We start from the raw sequence: 24913 nt of genomic DNA, 5'->3' as shown, positions 1-24913 counted from the left end.
GCCTGTATTTGAAGGAACTTGAAATTCTGGAGCTGATTTCCTGCTCTGTGGGAAGAAATGGATCTTTTGTCATTGATTCCACAAGGGCAAGAAGCAATTCCAAGCACATATACATATGCTGTTAATAAGACACCTTAAAGTAGAACAAAATATAACTTTAATATAACTACTTTGGGGAAATATCCTTCCCATTTATCAGCAGCTGCAGGTCCCAGGTGGATAAAATGGGAGTAAGTCTGTGTCATATAGATTAAATGGGTAGGAAACACTTACAAGTGCTGGTCTATGATAGAGTTCCAGAAGCTTCCTCCACACCTTATGCAGTAGGGAATAATAATCAGGAAGATTTTTTTATTTCTAACAGCTGTAATAAAAGGGCTTCAGAAGTTATTGCATGGCCACCTGCAGACAGACTTAGGGGTCTTGTGCACTGGAGCCAAATATGAGACAGTTCCAATCTAGAACCTAAAAATGGACACATTATACTCAACCAAAGATATACCTCATGAGACATATACGCTGTCAGCAGGCTTTTCTGTATATTTTTTTCCCCGAGACATTCAGGGTCTTTTTCTGAGATATTTACAACACCCCAGGGCAACAGCTCACTGTCAGCAAACCCCAAATAGATACTACATTCATTGCAGCATCACATCTGAGAGAAATAAAAATTGGACAGAGACCAGGAAGAGCACATGGACAACTATGTTTATGTACCATTCAAAGAATAATTTGACAAGACATGAGAAGGTATAGGATTTAGCAGACAGCAATATGATGGGCAAAATACGCACAAGTATCATTCTATCATGTTTAATGTGTGAGTTTATTCCCTTCTAGAGTGAATGCAACTGAAGCAACAAATCCTGAGAATTTTTCTTTGTCCTTGCTCTATGCAAACCTTAAAACATCACAATAATACTGCATTTTTTCTTTTTTTTTTATTTGTTATTATTATCAAAGCACCCAGACCATGTCATAAACCAGGCTCCCAGTATACTGACCACCTACATTATGCAGAATAACAAACAGTCCCTGCCTGAAAGGACTAATAGTATAATTAAATAAATTTGTGGAAAACTCATGCGCAAAGAAGCTACAAATCCTGTCTGCAGTCATGAGAAAGGCAGTGGCAGAAGCCGTTGGAGAATTGCAGGACAAAATTTGGCATAACTGGAGTCAGTTGCAAAACTCTCACTATCTTCAGTGAAACCAGGACTGAAAACAGGTTCCTGCTTCATAGCCCTTTGCTCAGACAACTCAAACCTGACAATTCATAAGTTTTCTTATTTCTACTCCTTGTTCTTTTGCACCACATTCTTCCTGCAACTTCTCTTTATGAACTGGTATTTTTATAATATAATTAGGATACAACTATGTGTAATTCTATTAATGTCTGTCCAGGTGTTCACTAGTTAAAGTATGAAATCTTTCACAAGGATATATCTACAATTTACACTGCGAGGTTTTTTTCACAATATGTCCTGCTTTGAAATGCTATTTCAATGCTTCTTGTTCTTCATGCTGCATTTCTACTGGTGCATTTAATAAGACTAGGCTTTCAGATTTAATTTTCTTCTTTAAAATAAGGAGAATTAGTGCACTTGGGATATAGGACACTCCGCGTAATATTGCTGGCAGGCCAAGATAGAGCCACCTGAAATAAAAAGAATGAGTTTCGTTAAATATATGCATTAATGAAAAAATAGCAAAACTATCCAGCATACATTGTTTTGCAATCCTTTTGGATCTCACAGATTAATCAATATGAAAACAGAGAAGATGTCATTGTCAACAAAATGGCTATTTACATCACCCAACCTCAAGCAACTAATATAGCCAACAATGTTAGTCACCTGGTACCCTTATGGCTTTCTCTGTAGGGAAAAGAGAGAGCCCTGAAAAGGGCAGTTCAGACCACCTGAGTAAAATTTCTGGGTATTCATGAGCTAGCATTCTTCTTCCAAATCAACCTCAACACAGTATTAAAAGGCATCAGCCTGAGGCCATTAGTTCAACAAGACTTTTCTTCAAAATTCCCATAGTGCTCCTTGAAGGACTACAAAAGCATGAAGCGTAGTGTCCTGGGCCAATTTCCAACTTGGGTAACTATACCCTCTCTACAGATTTCTCCTCTATTTTAATTCAAGTACTATTTCAATCTTTTTCTGTTCAAAGAGATTGCATAGTCAGCCATTAAACATTTTTCCCAGAAGGGCTTACTGCTTTCAATTTTTTTTTAATCAAAATTCAGTGTTTTAAGGTCTGTTCTCATGAAAGGCTATTAGTGAATGTAATTATGGCACCAGAAGATTTCTGTTCAAAGGGTGTTCCAACGTCTGTGGCAAAGGTTGCACTTGACAAATAAAGCCAATGCCGAAGAAAAGTGTTGTGTCAAATCTCTAAAAGAGGAGCAGTTTGTCTACTAAGAAAATATAAAGAGTGTAAAATTATATCTCTATGCATGTAAAAATACAGTAAGAAGGAGAAATGAAAATAAAGTAGAAAATATACCTGTATGTGACAATGTCGTACATCCTACATGCTCCTTCTCCACCACAAGTCATAGTACCCCACTTCAAGCAAGTGGTATCTATCAAAGCTCCAAAATAAATGGGAGATGGAATTCCAGCTAAAAAGAATATTCACAATGTTTTTGTGAATAGTATATTTCTTCTGATTAGCAGATACACTATAGAACCTATGCTGTTTCTCACCTACTCCATCTGTCCTGTCCTCTTGCAGCATGAACCATGTTCTCTGTATTTATGTTCTCTCTTCTTCCTTATCCACCTACCCTCAACCAAAGATCTTCTTTCCTGTTGCCTGTTTAACAATATATACATGCTACAATATGTACTGTGATTCCTATTCAAAACTCAACATTTTCTCTCATCAGTGAGAGCGAGTGTTGTGTTCAATAAACATATAACAAGAGTGAAGGAATGTAAAATGGATTTCAGATGAGCAGCAGATGTAGTCAGCCTATTACCCAGTATAAATAAACTCAAACTGAAAGCTGTTCTAATTTGCCATGGTGCCTAGATCTGTAAAAAACCCCAAATTCTTCCTGATCAAGGGCACTCCACAGAAGTAGATTCTTTCGCCATGCCCATAGGCCTGATGTGATCCTTATCTAACTCTAGATCAAACCTAATTGTGCTTCTGAAGTGTGTTTGAGTTTTTCTTACCAAGTACTCTCGAAGCTAGTCCATGGATACCCACTCCAAATGACTTTTCTTCAGGCTTTAGAGACCTGTATGGTAATTACATTGTACACCAATTAGTAGAGGTGACATTAAAAAAAACAGAGGTTAACATTTCTTATTAATCAAACTCTTCATCACATTAGACCCAAACCATTCTAATTAGAGCACTGGTTGAAAGAGTTCATTATTCTTATTAGGTGACATTTACTGAAGTTCCTTAACTAGGACTGTCAAATCACAAAAGGAAAAACTATTGTCCTGGTATCATCCACTTGGACTGAGGCCAGAGCAAAGTGAAAGATAGTTGTGCCTTAATCAACATCATGTTGATGTGATCAATAAACATATGGGTATCACACACTTCTCAATATCTCAGTGCACTGACTCGGTGGTCCTACACTAATTCAGGATACAGCTGATAACCAGAAGCAACAAGAGGTTATAAAGCTGACCTGTCACTAAACCCTAACACAGCACAGAAATGACATAAGATCTTTCTATTCTTCCTTCCTCCATACAAAACTAACACACTTTCAATTCCTGGGGGTGTTTGACCTCAGAATAAAAAGTCCAGTAGGTTTCTTAAGATAAGGACATTTTACTGTACCTTATTAAGACCATGTACCCAGGCATGGCAGCTAAGGAAAAAATGAAGCTGCAGACTAATGACAATATTAAAAAATAATGAAGCATCTCGTCACAGTTTTCTTCTCCATCACACTGGCCCAGAATTGCAGACACATTTTGAGATGAAATCCCTGAGGCTGCAAGACAGGTGCAGTTTTCAAATACCTGTCAAAAGAGTATTTTAATCACACAGACCTGTAAAACTCACACACTGAGTGTGAAACTCACACAGTTGGCACCTAGCTCACTCTCTCCTGCATTTGAGTATGATACACATATGCAGAACTGCACTGCAACCTCTCTCCCAGTTTGCCAGGCACAGGTCCAGCCATCATGTGTCTATAGTGCATGGGGTTAGAGAGTGGGAAGGAGCTATGATCCTCTTATGCATCTGGGACTATGCTTCCTCAAGGAGGCCATGATCAAGACAGCCTTCTCATTTCCCAGCACAGCCTGGTTATGTGGTCCTTCAAGTTCCAATAGATCTGACCCTCTTCTTCATAACCTAGTGTGTGGTCTTTCATATGCTAGAGGAGAAGAAACCAGAGATGTTTGACTGAGGCTGGGTTGCAATATTCTCACTCAAACACTTGCTTCTACTGAAATCATTGAGACCATTGCCAGAATAAGTGTTCTCAAACGTCAGCTAAGGTGAGCAAGGGCATCAATGTCTGGCCCTTACTATAATCTAATACTTCTCTAAAATATTTGCAAAGTACAGAAGTTTTCTAAAATCTGTATGATTTGGGCTTTTACCGAACTCATTATTTTGTTTGTTTTCAGTCTAATTAGAATGTATCTTTTTTATGGAAAATGTATTATTAATTGTTCAAATCTACAGAGTAAAAGACATTATTAAGTCCTTGCTGTAGAATTTCATTTTGGCTGAAATGTTCTTGTACGCTCAGGTTTCCACTGGCAATACCTTGAGACTAATTTCTCACTCCATTTTGAGCATTTAAGATTCCTTCAATTACTAGAAGAAAAGGAGGTTTCTTCATTATATTCTTTTAAATTAAACTTAAACTAATTTTCATACTTAGTTTGGAATTTCTGTTGCCACTCAATGAATTTGTCCAACTCTATTTATCACCTTATATATCCAATTAAATGTACGTGTATGGGTATGTCTCACCTACTATATTTCATAGTTACAGCACAATAAAAGGTATGCTTTACCACACTTTTTCCAGCTCCTCTTGAGGCTTTACACCCAGCAAGACAAGGTGACACATATGTGATTCCATTGTTCCCACAAACAGGGTCCCATATTTTAAGTGGGCAATCACAATCCCTGTTGCAGCCAGCAAGTAGAGTATTTTCTGCATATGAAACTTGTTCTATTCTGAAACACATTTAGAAGATGAATAAATATTTCTGTATTGAAATACCTACAGTAACCCTTTGTAATGGTTAAGATTCTCTTCTAGCTCAAGTGTTGATCCAGGACACAATCCTACATGCTCATATCCTGAAGTCATGTTTTTCTATCTTTCTATAGGCTATTATATTATATTAGACTATATTATATTACATTACATTATATTAATATTATCAATTCATAGATAGGTATGCATACCCTTCAGCTTTTTTCTCATCTATGGCATGTCTGTTCTTGATTGTCTATAAGCGTTACTTATATCTACAGTGCATTTTACAGACACACAATCCCTCCCAATGATTAATGGCAGGCTTCAAATCAAGAAACTGCAGATAAAATATCTTCTGATAACTCAATAGCAATCAAATTCCAGTAAACCAGTGTAAGATAAAGAAAGGGTTTTGTCCCTTTGTAATTGTGAAATTGCATTCATGTATGCATAATTTGCTCAACAACAACTTATTTTTACCTGCAATTACATGACTTGAATGTATAATTGTATTAGTAAAAGAATTAATATAGACATGCAATTGCGTAAGTCTTGATGTGGGTATCTTTTAATACACTTTATTGCTTAAAATAGAGGTAACAGAAGATAGACCTATTGTCTTACGCAAGTAAAAAACCTTGAGAACTTAGATCATGAAACTAAAATCTTGCAAAACTATGGAGTCCATGGCTGATTCTTGACAAGAAAAATCATTCCAGTTTCTTAAGATTTAAGTCCTCTTGTGTCTGAAAGCACATACCCTTCATAGGAAACTGTTAGGCCAGCAACTGGTGAAGTATCACAGACAGTCCAATAGGCAGCGAAGTAGAGAAGGTATTCCAGTAAAGATACCCAAAACGCTACATTCGCAGCCTGATAGATATTAATCTTGAATTTCTTCATGAGTAAGCCTCCAAAAAAATACCCAACGCATATAACTGGTAAGTTGTAAACACCTATTTAAACAAGCAAAACGTCCATGTTAAAATAAAAAAGGAGACCATCAAAGCTACTCATAAGGGAAGACTATGTTTGGCAAAGACTCATATAGTGCCTGTGACCGAATAATTTAACTACAGTCAGAAATAGGTGTCTACTAGTTCCCTTGCACACCCAAAACATCTGCCAGAGTCAATAAGCAGTCAATGGCAGCTGGGAACTACTTGGAGAGCGAGCTAGAAGGTAAGACTGAAATGATTCATTGGAAAATTGCAACCTAGAGTTGCAATCTAGTTCCAACACACACAGACACAAAAAAAAAAAAAAAAGCAGGGTTTCAATACAGTCTCCCAAGCTGAGAGAGAAACTCAAGAGGAAGATAAGCTAGTGGAGCACATCTCAGTGCACACTGAGCATCCCAGAAAGGAGGAACAGACTTTCAGGTTTCATATGAGATTATTGAACGTACTCTTACACTTCTTTGTTGTTTGATATTTTAATGAAGCAAAGACCGACTGAAAGACATCTAGGAAGCAGCTGTCTGAAAAACAACTTAGCAGTGCAATGTCAACGCAACACAGACAAGATGTATGATAGTTACATGCCTTTGGACGCACTGCTTCAAAACACTGGTAACACAGGGCAACAGTAATACAAATAAGGCCTGGGACACTCTGTGTGGCAAGTTTTAAAGAAAATGGTGCAGCTACTGTGAAAGATAAGCACTGAGTTAAGGAATAGAAGTATGGCTAGATGTTTTTTATGATGTTTCTTGTATAATGATTAGATAAATTCTAATCTAATTAAGTCACTGCAGTTAAACAAGGGAACTGAGAATTTAAGATACAAAGTGGAACCACAGAAAGGCTCCTACAGTTTCAGAATATTTGCTCTGTGCTACAACTACTTGCCATGACTATTTCCCAATGCATGACACTTTCCTGTCCTCACTCATAAAAAAAGACAAGCTGATAAAGAAGAGACAAAACAAGACAGCTATTTGGTCAGTGCTTTCCTTCCATGGAGTTCTGCATATGAAAGATGATCTGAGGCTTTCAGAAGGCCCAAGATCAATGCCTGAGGAGTGGAGGTGACGGAAAGTGTTGAAGATCACTGGCAATTATATCTGTGCATAGGTTCAGCCTATTTATGTCTTAAGAGTTCTAGCGATGTCATTTTCATGAACATGAAATCTACCCTCTACTTTATAGCATACTTTTTAATCAAGATAATATAATCAAGAAAATTGGGCCCATGCCCTCTTGATGCAAATGAGCGTATCATCTTTAAGATCAGTGGTGCAAGTTTTACATCAGCTGAACTTTCTGGGCCAATTCAAAAGATGGGAAGTAGATTATTAAATTCTGCACAGAAAAATCAGGAAATGCTTAGCAGAAAATGCATGATTATTTAGAAGTGCTTTGTAGAGTGGAATCTCTCAGTTGACCATAGTATGTGTACGTATACATGTACACATGAATATATATATAAAAATAGAGAGAATTTGCATAGAGACATCACTACTTGGTAGAACACAGAAAAGCAAAATGCAAACGTACCAATTAAAAAGATGGCATCCGATGCAGATTTTCCAAACTGCTGTTCCAAATATTTGGGCATAAAGGATATCATGCCATTGAAAGCACTGAACTGTAACACAGTTATGCATATAAATAACATATAAACTGGGTTGCGAAACAGAGCCTTGAGGAATGGGATGAAATCTGGAATGAAATAATGTAACAAGTTAGTGTGATGCTTCATGAAATGCTCAGTGTGGCTGAGGGGGGAAGAGGGAAACAGAAATGGTCCTTAACTGGATCAGGCTAATTCTTGCCCTTCACCAGACACCACAGGCCAAAGACTTACTTGCTTAGCCCAGGCTATCCCAACATGTCTCTTCTACACAAAAATAACTGCACACACATACATGCACACTAATGCATGCTGCTGCTTATAAAAAAAATACAGTAATAATCTTATCATAAAAGTTTCCTGAAATTTTTTAGCTGTATAGTATAGTGACTGAACTTCTCACCTACAGATTTGCAGCAGCAGCTTCTCCCCCACCATTCCCACTCCTTTTTCCCTCATCCCATGCCCTCAGAGCATTCACTAAAATCCCCTTCCTGCACCTGGCATGCAAAGGGAGTACAAGGGAGAAGAGGGTGCAAACCCACTAGATAGATAGCTGTGACAACGTGCCTCCAGAGACCTGATCACTGATTTTGGTTATTGCTACTGTCAGTGATGGGACAGAAGAGGCCTGAAGAGGGAGGTGACCACAGTTATTCCCACTGTACTCTCAAAAGTCTGGATCCACCAGTCTTCAGCAAAGTAAGCATCTGAAAAAATAATTTATACAGGTCTTTTCTCTGTGTAATGCCTATTAAATCAGGATCTGAACCATTAAAAAAACCCAACAATTCCTCTTTGTCTAACATTCTTTATTAATTAATGTGCTGAGCTATTATCAAGAAACTCTGCAGAAAAACATAAGCATCTGTAAAACAATGACCATGCTTCATTAAAAGTGGGCACTACTTAGGAAAGATATATATCTGTCAGAGGTAGGCAAGTATCTTACTACAAGTCTTGCAAAAATGAGTCAAATATCCAAAACACTATAAATAGGCTGTATTATTTATATATACCATGAAGTCTATAATCAGAGCTTTCTGAGGAAGAAATTAATTTTAACTATAAATACTTTCATTTTCAACTTGAAATCCTTGGGGATATTAAAAAGCTGTCTGAACGCATCCTGGTCAGCTGGCTCTAAGTGGCCCTACTTGAGCAGGGGGTTGGACCAGGTGACCTCCAGAAGTACCTTCCAACCTCAACCATTTTGTGAAATGAAAAGATTCTTAATTCAGGATATTTAGGGACAGTAGACATTCACATAAACACAAGGAGGGAATGATGATGAAAACAAACTCTGAAGGGACTCTGAAGTACTAGGACCCACAGTCTCAGCTAGAAACCCTTCCTCACCAGAGCAGTACTTTATTCATGGATTCATTTAACGCTACATGACAGCAGAGAAAGATGCCGTGTTTATCAAAATGAAACTACAAGATCTGAGTACTCACTCTGAGTATGGTGAATTTGCAGGACTCAGCTTGAAACACTAAGGAGAGATAGCTGTCACTTGGCACTTACTTTCTGAAAATGAAGATCCTGTCAAGGGGCCCTGAGCTGGGTTATACAGAATCATGAGACTACTCTGAAGATCATAGCCTTTGACGTATTTTGTTCACTTACATTTCCAACTAGCACAAAAAATGGAAGGAAAAAAAATAGCTTCCCACAGATATATAGATCTGAAAGATCACAGATGTGAATGTTGCCAATGGTAACATGAATAAATGTAAGTCAAACAGATCCTTGTTGAACAGCCATTAAATGTTTATGAGACACTGAAGTACCTGTCAATTCCCTTTTATGGCTTTAAGTCGGACTCAAGAAATGCACAAGACTTGTGCCAGTTTTCTGCTTTTCTGCACAGTGAATGTGGGGCACAAGCAACTAATATCTGAAACTTGTCCACAGCTCATTTAGGTGTAATATTCTTAACCAGATTTCAGTGCATTAATCCTCTACAAGGAAGAAAAACTCTAGATCTACATACACCTGAAATGCAGGAGGGGGAAAGGTGTTAATTCAGATTCTGGATCTATGAAATCAGCTTTCTTCCTCTGCAAGAAGCCATTCTAAATCCCTGTCCAAATCCTTTGTACTACAGAGATATTAAAAACAGAGTATGCATTTCATACCTTGCACCCATCATTACTTACAAAAATACACAGACATAGTTCACACCGTAAGGACTAAATTAAGAAGGAAATAAAATATAATATAACTTGCCTTTAGCAATTTCATACATGGTCTGTTTAGCTTCACTTTTAACATTTTCTTGCAATTGTACTACACTTTTCCTACTCATCTCCTCAGGTTCATTGGTTTCTCCTTCCTTCACAAGTGACTTGGGCAAAAAACAGAAAGGTATTCCTGCGAGAAGATTCAGGGATGCACAAATCAAAATGCCCAGCCACCATGCTCCAACCCAGCAGGCATCAGTAGCTGTTATAGTTATGTCCTCTATAAAAAAAAAAAAAAAAACAAAAAAAAAACACAAAAAACCACCACACATCTTAACATTAGTTCAGAAACATTCTTTGCTGTGATTGTGTGTTTTCCTAGTCATCTCTGACATGTGATATATTAAAAGCATTTTAAAGATTCTTAAAATGAGGCCGATGAAGGAGAAGTGTCTCCAATTTTCTTTTCTAATGTTGCTAATTTTCTGGCAAATGTCAGTGTTTTGTATTGAATCAGTTCTAGCCCTTTCCTATGTTAAGCCAGATGACACAATTGTTCATCAAACAACTTATATGAAGATTCATTTGTGTATGTGTGAATTCAGAGCCTTTTGTTGAATTGAATATTACACACAGATTTTCCATTCTAAACAAAATATCAGCAAACTCAGACAAAATGGAGACACCTCATATTAACAAAGAAACATCTTTTAGTGTTTATAAATACACCATCATGCCTACCGATTCATATGTAAGATTTTATATACTCATCCACTACCTGCATCTACTGATCCCAGATCAACAAACAGTTCTGCACAGAATGATGCCAACAAGAAACCAAGGAAGGGGCCGATTATAGTTGCTGTATGTAGACATCCTAAAGTATGAAAAGGAAAAAACATACTAATTTAGAACCCGGACATAATTATTTTCTTGGAATTGTTATATATGTTTAGGACAGTTCTACTGAATAGACTTCTACACCTAAAAATGGCCTCATTTCAACAAGTTCATCTTTAGTTAAATTACAAGTCCTACAGTACTATTATTTTGATAAGGCAGTAATGTCTTTCTTCTCCCTTTATTGAACTGAAGGGAGTCATAACATCTCTCTCTTTTGCTTTTGTTTATGTGTGTATTTTTTGGGGGGAGGGGAGTTATCACAATAGGGTAGATTTACCCAGGTAGAAAGGTGAATTCTCTGCTTTGGCAAAATCCTCCAAATATGAAATGCCTAAAGGCATGATGGGAGTTTCACCCATTCCTCGTACTATGTTTCCAACCATCACAAATATCCACAGCAAGGACCCAGGCTCTTTTCCACATTCTGTGAATAAAATAAGCCAGAATTAATGTTTTAATTCCAACTACTAATTAAATTCTAGAGATGGAGACAAATAATTGACTAAGAGCTTAATCTTTGATGTGTAGGTCTGTCCTATAAAACAGGAAAATATGTAGTCACGATACTTGAAAGGCTCCAGAACGGGAAAGAGCTGTTGCACTTGCTGGAGTAGAGTTTAAATCCCATTCCTCTCCATGCCATACCTTGTCCAACCAACTAGCAGTCCAACCACTGCATAACCTAGGCCCTTCCCTTTGCTATTTCCCTCAGCAAAACTGCCATTTTCATGTCAGTGGAGAGAAGACAGTGCCTGAACATCAGCGATGAAGGGATGAACAATCATGCCTGACTAACCTGATCACATTCTACAACAAAGTAATACTTTCTGTTGACATGGTGAGGGCAACGGGCATTGTCTACCTGGACTTCAGCAAAGCATTTGCCACTGTTTCCCATAGCCTCCTCCTAGACAAACTGGCAAGCTACTGACTGGAGGGACAGTCTGTGAGATAGGTGGGAAATTGACCCATAGGCCACGTTGAGAGGGTGGTGACGAATGGCTTTTACTCAGGCTGTAGCCTGTCACAAGTGGGTTCCCCCAGGGACCAATACTGATCCCCCGTGCTGTTCAACATCTTCATAAATGATCTGGATGATGGGACTGAAAGCGCTCTCACCAGGTTTGCTGATGACACCAAACTGGGTGGTGATGTAGACACATCAGGAGGGAGAGCTATCTTACAGAGAGAACTGGACAGCCTGGAAGGGTGGGCTAGAAAGAACAGTACAACTATCTCTCTGAAATTCAGGAGTCTTTTGCAATGATTCAGGTAATTGTTGCGTAAAGCCCATACATGTCATTTGATTATGAGAATGTTGTCTGAAATAAAGCAGAAGACTTCCTGATTTCACAGTGAGGTGTCAGCATTTGCTTCCAAGAAAGCCATGCCAGTGCAGAAGACATGGCCTTCATAGAATGGTTTGGGTTGGAAGGGACCTTAAAGATCATCTAGTTCCAAGCCCCCTGCCATGGGCAGGGACACCTTTCCACTAGACCAGATTGCTCAGAGCCCCATCCAACCTGGCCTTGAACACTGCCAGGGAGGGGGCAGCCACAACTTCTCTGGGCAACCTGTTCCAGTGTCTCACTACCCTCACAGTAAAGAATTTCTTCCTAATATCTAATCTAAATCTACCCTCTTTCAGTTTAAAACTGTTACCCCTTGTCCTATCACTACATGCCCTTGTAAAAAGTCCCTCTCCAGCTTTCCTGTAGAACCCCTTCAGGTACTGGAAGGCTGCTATAAGGTCTACCCAGACCCTTCTCTTCTCCAGGCTGAACAGCCCCAACTCTTTCAGCCTGCCTTCATAGAAGAGGTGCTCCAGTGCTCTGATCATCTTTGTGACCCTCCTCTGGAGTCTTTCCAACAGCTCCATGTCCTTCTTATGTTGGGGGCCCCAGAGCTGGACACCGTACTCCAGGTTGGGTTTCCTGAGAGCAGAGTAGCGGAATAGGGAGAATCTTGATAGAATGTTGTTCTGCCTTTGCATGGAATGAGATTTCCGAGCTTTCCAGGTTCTTTGCCTTGATTCAGACTGCTAGCTTCTGATTTACTAATGTTCATAAGCCCCCAGAAAAGCATATGGAGACTAAATTCATCTGCATCTAAATCATTGGCTGTTTGCTTGTAACTTCAACCAGCACTCTGTACAACAGTCCTCACCACCTGGAAACCCCAGCTTAGACCCTTACCTCAAAGCTCTGTACTAGCACTATGGATTTTTGCCTTGCACATCAATGACCTCCCTATCTAGAAATTTCATCTGTCCTGATGCTATCTGTTCGGGTATTCAGTTTCAGATTTGGGACATCTTGAGGACAATGCAAATTCTGATTTGGCAAATAATATACAAATTCTACCATAATTGGCGCATGTCACCAAATGTTACAGAAAGCTTTTCTACCTCCATCATACCTCTGCAACTCAGAAGGTCAGTGTTTCCCTGAGCACGCACTCACTGGAACATATCCCGCAATCTGCCAGTCTGGGCACTGCCCTGAGGAAGTTTCTGACTTACTCCGACCTTTATACAATTCTCAATCAAAATCAAGATCCCTAACAATATATCTGACCAGCATGCTGAATCTGTCTGGGGATCTATCTCTCATTTATTCACATCCGTCCTCCTACATAACTTAACAGAAGAATACTGTGCTGCAGCACAATCCTGTTTGTCCCACATCAGGACAGTTATATCAGGAACTATTATGACCTTTAGTACTTTCTTTCTCTCCCTGACCTTGTATTTCTTCATCCCATACAGTCTGCTTCAGATTCCACTGTTCTCTGTGGCCCACTTTGTCGTGCTGAGACTTCTCAGTGCCAATTTGTTAACAAATAAAAACTGGCTTTGTTAGCAGCAGCTGATGACTTTCTAAATGAAAGCATTACTGTTCAGAGATCAAGCCTGGATCTCCTGTATCAATGTCAGATTGCTGTCAGCAAACATGGGTGAAACAATTCACACACAGATGTCATCAAATTCAAACCAGCTTTTGCATCACACAGGAGATGGACTCATATGTATGAACATCACAGTTTTGCTTGTCCATGAACTAATAGAGAAACAATCACCTTACCCAAGTATAGTCATAGGCTTGAGGACCTATTGGTTCTAGTGCGAATGTTGAATGGCTGTATAATTTAGAAGAAAATGCTTTACCTATGTATACCTTAATCTGTGCATTTATAAAATGAAGAAAAACAATATCTGAAATCTTAAAATGAAAGATTAATACCCAGTGCTATTAAGTATACACTTCTGTCAGCTTTTCATTGTGAAGATGGAAAAATTAATGCCTTAAGTAACATGCGGTCTTGGAAAGCTTGGAAGCCACAACCATTACTAAATGGAGACACAGAAAACTACAGTACAACACTATGGTTTGATGTCAGTCTGTACATACAATATTACAGCAGTGTGATTCAGCTTTAGCACATACTGATGGAACACGATCACAAAATCTAACAATTAACTGCAGGATTCATCTCACCTAACTTTTGCTATCCACCAATCATCTAAGTTTCCAACAATCAGTAGGTGTATCCAGGAGGTAACATGACCCATCCTAAAGTAAAGAGCAGGAATGTTCTTAGAGCAAGGGACACGCTCTGAAAGAGCTCTGCAGTCTCCTTTGACCACCTATCAAGGAAGCCTGAAGAGATGGTTCAGACTAAATGCTTCCCTTTGAGGTAGCTAAAGATTTGGGAGATTAATCCCATCCTCTGTGTGAGGATTTTGTGAGTGATCATTTAATAGTGGTCTCTGAGCCTTTCAACTTCATAGTAGTTACTTTATATGCATATTGCTAGTGCACATACATGTTTCAATCTTCCAGATAAATTTCAGCCTGGTTTAAGCTATTTTCTCTTTCCTCTAAAAGGAAGCAGGATCTACTTTTTTTCTCTCTCTCTATTTCTCATTCTTTTATTTCTTGTGTGGTACAATGAAAAAGCATCCTGTTGCCTTTTACCCATTGTCCAAATATGTTTCCCACCTCCTCAGAGTATCATAGTATTTCAAGTCAAAAAGAGGAACATTTGTGAGAACAACCTGGTGTTATATTTCCCCAAAGTGGACTGACAGGGATGTTAACCAAGCTCTTCGGATACTGTGAAAATGGCATGAAAAAAAGCTACAGCTCTGGAGTCACAGACTAAAGAAACTAGAAGGCTAGGAAATTTCCTGACCTCTAGTTTTTATGCCTGATCAAAAGCAGGACCCTGAAATAACTGCTAACAAAAATAAAATGCTATTTACGTAAACACTATAAAAAATGAGGAAAAAGTATTAGTAGACATAGTAAGAGTCATACCTATTGATGGTTCCTCTGTAGGTAACGAGAACAAGCTTTGATTAACAAGGCATAGAGGCATGATTGAAAAATTCTCCCATGGTGAAATACTGGTTTTAATATGATACCTGTTTGAATCAAAGGAAAGCATATATAGGTTAAGAAGAAATACATCGGAACCGCCTCATAAATCTGTACTTCAGTAGTGAAGCTACCTATTAGAAGAGTGTGTAGCTATAGGAAGAAGGAAACCCATGTCAAAACTTAACTGAGCCTCAGGAACAAATCAGGCTAGGAACAAAGGAATTGTAGCAGGGAATAAACCCAGTGTTTTATCCAGACTGTTATCTAGCCTCTAACGTAATCTTGTAACAGATGTTTCAGGAGAAGCTGATGAAACACCCTAATGAAATCCCTCATATCTTATTCTCTCGTGCTCTTCTTACTTTCTAATCTAGTTTACTCCCTAAGCAGAGGGTGCCACCAAGGCTCTCAGGACCATACCACATTGGACATAACAAGATTAGAGGATCTTCTTTTCTCAAAAGATACCTCACTCATTAAAATATAGACAAGCTTAAATGATTATTTTGTTAAGCCAAGCAAAAACAGTGAAAAAGGAGTTAAAGAATCATTATGGTCTGTAAAGGCTTTGTCAACATAGTGATCAGGTATGATCTGTCATCCAGGCTCCAGACCAAAGACATCTTCAAAAATCAACTTGTATTGCCCATCCAAGCAGATAAGCACTAGTAGTGTAATGTGACAGTATCACAGGCCACTGTTTCTTCAGAGATACCACACGAGAGGTAGCACAAGGAAGAAGGCAAGGCAAGGCAAGGGCAAGGGAAGGTGCCCAGCAGAGGGATGACTCTCCTCAGGAAGTGATGACTGACTTTTGAAGCCATCTCAGAAGCAAAACAAAACAAGCTGCTCTACAATTATCATGTCGTACCCATGCTCAGCAATGTCTCTCTCAATAGGCAATACAATTTCAGTGGGAGAGGTTACGAATTAAGGCAAGTAAGGATCACAGAAGCTGCTGTGAGCTAAGCAAAATACTCACCTTCCAAATAGGAAATGAGGAATTGATATCAAAAGACATCCACATGACAGAATTATGCAGCCCAAAGCAATTATTCTGGGTCTGTGAAGCTTTGCTCCAAAGTAACTCACAAATGCTATCAGCAGCAAGTTGCCTGCAAAAAGAACCTGGTCCTTATTTACAAACCAAGGCATCCTTATGTCTTTTAAAGCGCAACAGAAATTTGAGTATACCTTGTTAGCTCAACATCTGTTACCTCCTGTCTTGTAAAAACTGTAACTAGACAGGGAACTGCCTAAATGATGCAGTAATTGCCTCCTATCTGCGATCTTTTTCTGGGAGAGTTACAGCACATGAAAAGAACATGAGAATAGAAGGCAAAAAGGAAAAGAGATCATGGTGAAAGATTTTTGACTGCACGTATGTAAAGAAGAAGTTTCCCACAACTTTACACAGAGACCAGGCCCAGGGGCTGCAGAATAATAGCTGTTTTAGGAAGTTATTCTCCTAGGATACTCTATTTTGTAATGTGTGGGAAAATACAGAAGTATCTATCCAAGTGTTTTGGTACTGAAAATAATAAACATAAGATGACATACAGAGAAAAAATGAATAAATTAATATTAATTTCAGTAATATTTTGAGAGGAATTAAAAAATACAGATTTTTGTACCTAGTACCACTTAAAAATACAAATGGGCTAAAAATCTTCAATCTCTTCTCCACTTTCACTTCAGAATCAGTTGATTTTCTATACTTTTCATTTATGGTTATGCAACTAAGAAAAGAATCAAGCTTCATGTTATGAATCAGGTCCCATAAAAATAACAATTTAGTAATCCTACACCCAATAATTTTGTGATCTGTTTGTCAAAAGAACAAAACCGTGTCTCTGAGTGATGAGCATCATGCTCTGAAAGAAAATAACATCTTTTTAATGTATGATTGCTAGACAGACTGTATTGAACCAGTGGCTTGAATGACACTTCAAGATGTACACTTACACAGTCCTAATAATTTCCTTATGTCTGCCACATCCACTGGCTCTTAATCATTTCAAATATTAATATGACTATTCACAGTTATTTTACATCCTTGGAGATAAGAATGCCACAACTTTTTATAGAAAAGTGCATATGAGAGGATAATTTATTTAAAATAATAAGCCTTTTACATACTACTTCATTACTCTTGGCCATTTCATATTTATTAGAGTCTCCTCCTTATCAAAAGCAAGAATGTATTTTGGGTATTCCTCCTCTATTATAACTTTGAGCTGCCCCATTAGATCGCTTTGCAGGCAGCAGCACGGTGTTGACAACAGTTTCTTCTTCTTGCACATGTAGATACAGGAGACCAGGAAAAAGGGAGGGAAGGAGTCTTGTCTCCCCTCCCCACCAGTGTATATGAGCCTGTACAGACCATTTCCTCAGCTGAGCCAGGGATAATAAAGATCCACATTGTGACTTTAATGGTATAAAACACGTCCCCTGAGGATCTCTCTTTAGATGGGTTTGAAGAGATCAAGCCTTTTGTTTGGCTTTTGTGGCAACGGTGCAAGACATAAGCCTGTCACTGGGCAATAAAACTCACTGATAGACAAGGTAAGGGTCCCTAACAGTAGAACTGGAAACTTTCTTTGCAGCTGTACAGGTATGAAATCTTGAAATATTATTGAGTTTGAGTAAGGATACAATCCACTCCAAACAACTTTGAGGTCACTGATTAAAAGAACTGTAAAACACTAAATACAACCTTAAATTCAAACAAAGTTTATAAAATTTTTCTGGTTTGTTAGTTGATTCAATACAAAGTTTATACAGTAGTTCTGTTTTGTTAGTTGCTCTGTCATACCTTAAGATAGTGCAGAAATTAGCTGAACAAGATTTAATCCTAAACGTCCTCATTTAAGTTGTCCTGTTAGTTTCCAGGACTAAATATGTAAGTACCAGCTGAAACAGTAGGATAGATTTAGTCACTATTGTTACATACAGCAATCGTCAGATTGGTGTGGACATGAGAGTCACTAATACTTGCTTAGCCAACATATTATATTTTCAAAGAATAGGAAGTATTAAAATGAGTGATTACCAATTTCAAAGCTTCCATTAATGATCCCCACTAAAGAAGCCGGAATATTAAATTGTTTCTCTATCTGTGTGTACATGCTGTTCATGTAAGCACCAGACATCGTTTTACCAACAAATGCAAGTGATAGTGCCAGCAGAAATACCTAGGAAGGAAAGAGGAGAATGCATAAAGAATTCAAAGTTATATATTTAGGAATATTTAGGAATATTTTGTGGTTATTTTCCCCACCAAAGATATGCTTCCAGATAAAACAAATGAATAATCCTGATCCACCTATATGTGTGTAAATACAAGTTCAAATCCCATCATCTATCCTTGTCCACAGAGTTATGGCTTCACTAAACAAAAAAAATTAAGATTTTGTTCTTCACCTGCTCCCATTGACCAAGACTGTCTTCAGAAACCTTAAGCCCCTTTTCCCCAGCCAAGACAAGCGCAGCACAGCTTCTCCCACCGTGTGTCTGCTGCAAGATTGCCATCTGCAGGACTGCATAACATCTGCAGCCAGACCAGAGTGCAAAGATCTTCGCACCCTTTGCTCATCTGAATGATAAATTACTTTCAGAACTAAGATCGTTTTCTTTGATCTAATTACTTAATCGAGTATCTGCTCTCCCACCTCAGTAGAGGTCATAAGCCCAGAACAAGTCATTTCAAACAGAAGTAGCAAATGGTGTGTCCTTTTTACAAGAATATGGTAGCAACTGACAGTAAAAAAAAAAATATTAATATATGCAGTAGTATTAAAATCCTTTTAACTTTAGGGTTCTTAATAAACAGTATTTATGAAATAAAATCAACAGTATTTTTAAATACCTCTGCTGCAAATTTTAAAAAGCGTAAGTAGTATGTGTGGGCTTTGAATTAATATTAAAAACAAGCTATTTTACAACATTTTATAGAGCTTCTTGACAACTTGAATAGTCTAGGGTACATCAACTGTCAATTTTTACTGCCATGTCACAATCGGTAAGGCTCATTTCACAGGTTTAAGAAGGAAAGGTAAACATGTCAGACTAGGGGGATTACACAAATTCAGAGGTGGAGCTTCAAAGGAGCAATCAACCATACCTCCAACGCATCACAGAGTGTAAAGTTCAGGGAGATAAAAAGCAACACATGATTGCTTACAAACTTGCTTGACCTTGGTTAAGGCATTAAGGATAAGGAAAGAAACAGAACTTACTCATTCATTTAGTCTAGGTTGTAACTTCTACTAAACTACTATAAGTGCAAGCAATTACAGTTGTGTGTTCATAGAAAATTGCCAAAATATTTCTGTACCTTCAGCTTGGAAATGCAGCAGAATTTGTCCCTTGCACATGGCTTCTCAGCTTCTTTCATGTTGCCTTTTTCAGTTGATCCCAATATCTGTTTCTGAGTCTGTCCAATGATGCTATTATGGTGTCGAAAAAGACAAAAGAAAAAAAGAAAACATTTTTGTCCCATGTTTGCAAAAAATCAGATTCCTTCTAAGATATCTGGTATTTGAGCATCTTCCTTAAATAAATGCAAACATGATTCCAACAAAAGCTACAAGCCCATAAACTTTTTTCTAATCAAGAAAATTTGACATGTGAATGTCAGCAATGTAACACCTAGCCATTTCTCATCAAATACAGAATGCTGCCAGCAGCATAGGGCCAGTAAGAAAAAAAAACAAAGAAAAGAGGCTGAGGGCAAGCTGGTACCTCTGTAATACAGCTTTTCAGTCTTCTTCACAAGCATTTGGTACCGACCACTGTGGGAGACAGGACTATAAAGACCTATACATTTGACTGACGTATACCTGTCTTCGTGGTCTTTATTTACTATGCCTGTCCTTCCTAGCCATAAAAAGGACATTTATTTCTGCTCTGCATGCTCTGTTGAGCTCTCCCCTCTTCCACTGGCATCAATGTAAATTTGTTAATTTAATGAAAACTGTATTGGAGATGAGTATCTTGCCATTAAAATTAGAAGAAAAAACAAAACCAAAACCACCAGATCAACTTAAGTTCTAAATGGAAACAAACCAGACTCTGTTCTGCTTCCCCTCCCAAGATTTCCAAACAGATCCCTGTTTGTCTCCCTACTTTTAGTCATCTCCATCTCAATTTGATTGTTAGAGCTTCTAGTAGCACTAAGCCACCTGCTTGTTTACATTTTTTACGTATTTCCCAAAAAATTATTCAAAGAAGGAGCAATATATTCCGGGGACTTGGAAAGTTCTTACCCGTAAAAGCCCCTACACATCTGACAATCAGCACAATGAGTTAAACAGGAAGAACACCAGCTTAAAGAAGAATTCTCTCTAAGGATTGCCACAAAGGCTTCATTAAATCAAGTTATTCAATACAGTTCCCTCTGCCTGATGGGGCAAGCTGAAGAAAACCAGGGCAAGTCAGAGCCCTACCTTACAGTCGGGATGAATACAAATTAATTTCCTCTTCTTTGTCGTGGATACACTTTCCAATTGTGATCTTGTGGCACCTGCTCTTCTCTATGTCTTCCACTTCATGGAGCCATGGCTGGGAAGCAAGTTGTCCTTGACAAGCCCACCAATAGGACTAAATTGCCTTTAACATTCTTCACATACACCCACCCCCCCCCCCCCACAGTCAACCTCTTCAAACACTAATTTCTCCAACAATGTTAATCCTCTCAAATGTGTTTCTTAACTAACTTGATTCCTAGCAAATTCATGGGCATTAACTCCTTCTACAGCTACCTCCTAATTTTCAGTTTCTAAAAGTGTAATGCATTATTATAGCATTCTTGGAAATACTTTACAATTAAGTGTAGGTGATCAGCAACTCAGACAATTAACTATGATATATAAATAGTTTGCACTTCTATTTTGCTTAAAGATGCTGTCACAAACTGTGTTAAATCACGTACTAAACTGTGCTTATACAGCTTCACGCATTCCTTACAATTTGGCATAAAAGATTATATCCCAGGGAACTGTTTATGCCTTAATAGTGCTTTATTCAGACTGTAGCTCACCTGTGATGCCAAAAGGTGAGCAACAGAACAAAGACTGCAATGCCCTATGTCTGTCCTCTTCTGCTCTAGAAGTTGGCAATGGGATTCTGTCCCTTACTATACCAGTCCCTGCATTTCACTAACATACACAGGGGCCATCATCTGGCTAATTAAAGGTTTTCTCTTCTGGTACTAAAAGAAACCAACTAGCAACCTCTGCCCAAGTTTTTCTTGGGGCATCAGAAATGCTACACTGCCCCTCATAAAATTACAGCTGACAAAATGGCAATGTTTACCTTAATTACTTATTATTATCTTCCCTCAAAGCACAAATTATGGTAGAAATGCATTTCAATCCATTTTTTACTGGGAAGACTAAGATTATTAATTAAATAACAAAATAGACAGAATTATTATTTCTAGCTAGGTTTCTGAGGTTGCTTTCCCCAGCTTTAAAATATTTTTATGGTCACACTTGGTCAAATGGAACAGAAGCCAACACAGACTAACAGCCTAGATTGTCAGAGATGTAGGTGTGTAACTAAATCAGCTCAGGTGCATTTACACCACTCTTTAAATCCAGGTTAGAACTCAGACTGCCATTTCTGTGCCTAAAGGTGAACCAATAGTGTTCCCACTCCCTTCCCCCGTCTCCATGCTCTCCATTGTGCATTCCTGTTGCTTTACCTTTCTTCCACTCTCGGGCTCTCCAGGCTCTTCTGTAAACCTTTTTAACTCATTAAATGGGCAGATATTTAATGCAGCAAAAAGATTGCTTTCCAAGTAGTGAACTGATTTGGCCCACAGAATGGTTCAACAAGTGTCACACCCACATAAGCAAAAGAGCAGGAGAGTGGAGCCAAGAACAGAAGAAGAGAGGAGAAAGTGGGGGTGAAAGCAGAGTAGGAAAGGATGAGGAGTGAAACCTGCCCATCTGAGCACTGGTGATGTGATATGTCACCTCAAATATTTGTAGAACTGTGGTCTCAAGGCCTAATCTAAGCTGCCCAGGCCAGCCCTGAACACAGCTGGCCTAGGATCAGCACAGCTGTAAGGAAATTATCTCCCTCAATGAACATCAATCAGTATCTCTTTAGCCAACAGCAAGAGGAGAGGCAGCTTATGCTACTAAGATACTCACATTGTGACTAAGTTTTGTAACAAACCACTTGAGGAATTTGCACAGGCCAGGTGAGACGATATATTTATGCAAAAGTTTGCCCTCAGGTTCTGATTGACCTGCCAGCTATCATGTAAACACCTCCACTTGAATCCAACTCATAAGCTTCCAATGTCCACTGAAATTCCAGGGAAGAGGTCAATAAAATCCCTCCTTGCAGGATCTTACTCCTTCCACTTCTGCACTGAGTTTGGAATATATTTATCGCAGGCTAAGAAGTTAGTTAGCGGTAACATCACAACTTCCTCTTCCAGCCACCTCCACTACTGGATGAAATTGCCACAGACAACCAGAAAGGCAGGCAAGTAATGCAAAGACTTGTTTCTAGAAGACAACCACTTTACATAGTGCACAAAGAACTAAAGTGCACAGTGTGGACAGTTTTAGTACAGGCTACAGTACCGTACAAAGCAGATGCATGAAGTACTGCTGATGTAACTTGGGCTGAATGAGGTTGGCTTAAAAACAAAGCAGGTACATCCTGTGTGGATCAAAGTAGGCATATTCACTGTGGCTGACAAAAGCAGGCAGGCTAGCATTGAGAGACATGAGTTTGGACTCATGTCCTACACAAACCCATAAGTACCTTTTATAGTTTTAAACCACATTTCACCTTAGCTAACCAATAAAAAAAGAGAACAAAAGCACACAAATATCTGGATTTAAACAGCAGCAAGCAATATCCTGAAAGTTGGCCTGCCTGAGACCCAAGGGGACATCCTATTTTCTATGCAAAATGCATCTTCCATTTGGCTCAGCTTAGTCATATGGATAAACTGGTAAGCCCTTGTTTTGCTTACAAACAGGATTAACAAATCACATGCGGTAACCAAGCAGAGGGCAAATATAATGTCAGAATTTTTAACTAACTTATTTTTCCAGTTGCAAAAAGCATTTTGAAATCTTATTTTACTAGGCACAGTTCAAACTGTTATTCAAATACAATTACACTAATGTTAGACTGAGACAAAGGAAAATATTCTCATGGCAGAACAATTAGGTGCTCACAGTTTTAAAAGGTTTTCAGAAGAAATGACTGATATTGTATGCTTAAACTTTGGCCTTTACTCTAAATTGTTGAAAATTAACCCAACTATACTTACTGCAGAATTCATGTTTTTGCCAAATCGTTTCAGCTGTGCATTTTAGAGTACTCACTCAGATGTGAAAGACGTGGGCTGAGTTCTTAGTTCGAAAAAATTAAGCCATCTCTTTCTCTTCCCCACCAAAAAAGGTCAAGAGCTACACAGCAGTGCCAGATCCCTGAGGATGAAGTGCTGACACTCCTGTCCACTGAAGACATCTGGAGAGTGCTCACAAGCAAGAAAGGACTTCAAGGGTGTACATAACTGTGTAGATTTACAGGTTAGGTGGTGTCCTAGGAAAGGGTGACACAAGGTCAGACTGAAAAAGGGGAATGAATTTATGTTTCTCACATCTTGAGGGGGCATTTAAGCCCGGAGTTAGTGGATGGAAAGCAGCACAGGCATAATCACTGGCCTCCTCTTGCTGTCTTGAAATGATTTGGAAGTGTAGCCCTTCTCAGTTGGTATAAATCACTCAGAGGCTCAACTGTAGGGCACAACTGGGTCTGAACCAAAAGTGGAGAAAATTACCTCAGCCCCTGAAGCACAGAGGCATAATATCACTCTCCTCAGCACCCCCAGCTGCTGGTCTTGAGTGTTTCTTCTCAGCGTAACAGCCTTTCTGGATCTATTTTTGAAGTATCCAAGTTTAACTACCTACTATATAACTGGGTTGCTGTTAATTCTTCATGGAGAAAGGGTCTTAGAGACTTCTGATTACAAATGAACAAAGGCTAGTATCCATACATTTGGCTCCACAGCCTTGGAGGAAGTAAAAATGCCTTTTTATAGGGATAATGAAAGATATAATTCCTATGAAAACAGTGTTTTCCCAGAAAAAAAATATTAGACTGAAAAATATTTATTTTAATTTTTAGCTGCCTGAGAGTGCTGGAGAGCTTTTATATTTTTTCAGGCTTTTGGGGAGCTGAAGGATGTTGGGGGAACATTTTTAGGGTAAATGTGTGTTCTCAATCTTAAAGTAGGTAATCTTAAACTACTTCCGCACTCTGTGCATAATAAAGTGCCTGAAGGAATGCACCCATAAGGTCCATACCTGGGCACTTCAGTGAGTTCTGTGAATTTTCAGTGTTTGGATGTGCTTAGGTGCCACTGGGAAGCACTTACTGTGCAGATCTTGACCTTTATAACCTGCTTTTGTTTCAGCACACAGCCTTCAGCAGTGGCACTGGGGTACTGAATGAAGGTAAGGAGTCACTCCCAGCCATTTGCCAGTGATCAGCAACATGTACAAATTAAATACTTCTCTCCAAAAGAAGAGGAGTAGAGATATGAAATTAACATATGTTCACAAATGCACAGTTTAATATTCAGTAAATTTATGTAAAATTCAGTGTGTATGGAATTCAGTATTTTT

At 38.6% G+C, this 24913-nt stretch overlaps 1 protein-coding gene across 1 annotated transcript; it reads right to left on the bottom strand.

Moving 5' to 3' along the window:
- Positions 1 to 1497: 1497 nt before the first annotated feature.
- Positions 1498 to 19680, bottom strand: LOC137663404 (solute carrier organic anion transporter family member 1A2-like). Its single transcript, XM_068400605.1, has 14 exons — positions 19588 to 19680; positions 18304 to 18445; positions 16234 to 16366; positions 15189 to 15295; positions 11147 to 11293; positions 10745 to 10843; positions 10013 to 10246; positions 7705 to 7869; positions 5967 to 6162; positions 5016 to 5181; positions 3817 to 4001; positions 3192 to 3256; positions 2515 to 2632; positions 1498 to 1657 (listed from the first exon to the last, which is right to left on the bottom strand). Exons 1-14 carry the CDS (start codon positions 19645 to 19647, stop codon positions 1498 to 1500), a joined length of 1977 nt encoding a protein of 658 aa, XP_068256706.1. The 5' UTR covers positions 19648 to 19680.
- Positions 19681 to 24913: the final 5233 nt, after the last annotated feature.

This window comes from Nyctibius grandis, chromosome 5 (assembly GCF_013368605.1).
Source record: "Nyctibius grandis isolate bNycGra1 chromosome 5, bNycGra1.pri, whole genome shotgun sequence".
Lineage (NCBI taxonomy): Eukaryota > Metazoa > Chordata > Aves > Nyctibiiformes > Nyctibiidae > Nyctibius > Nyctibius grandis.
Note: the sequence above shows the minus strand (reverse complement) of the source record. Positions and strands in the feature narration are given on the sequence as shown.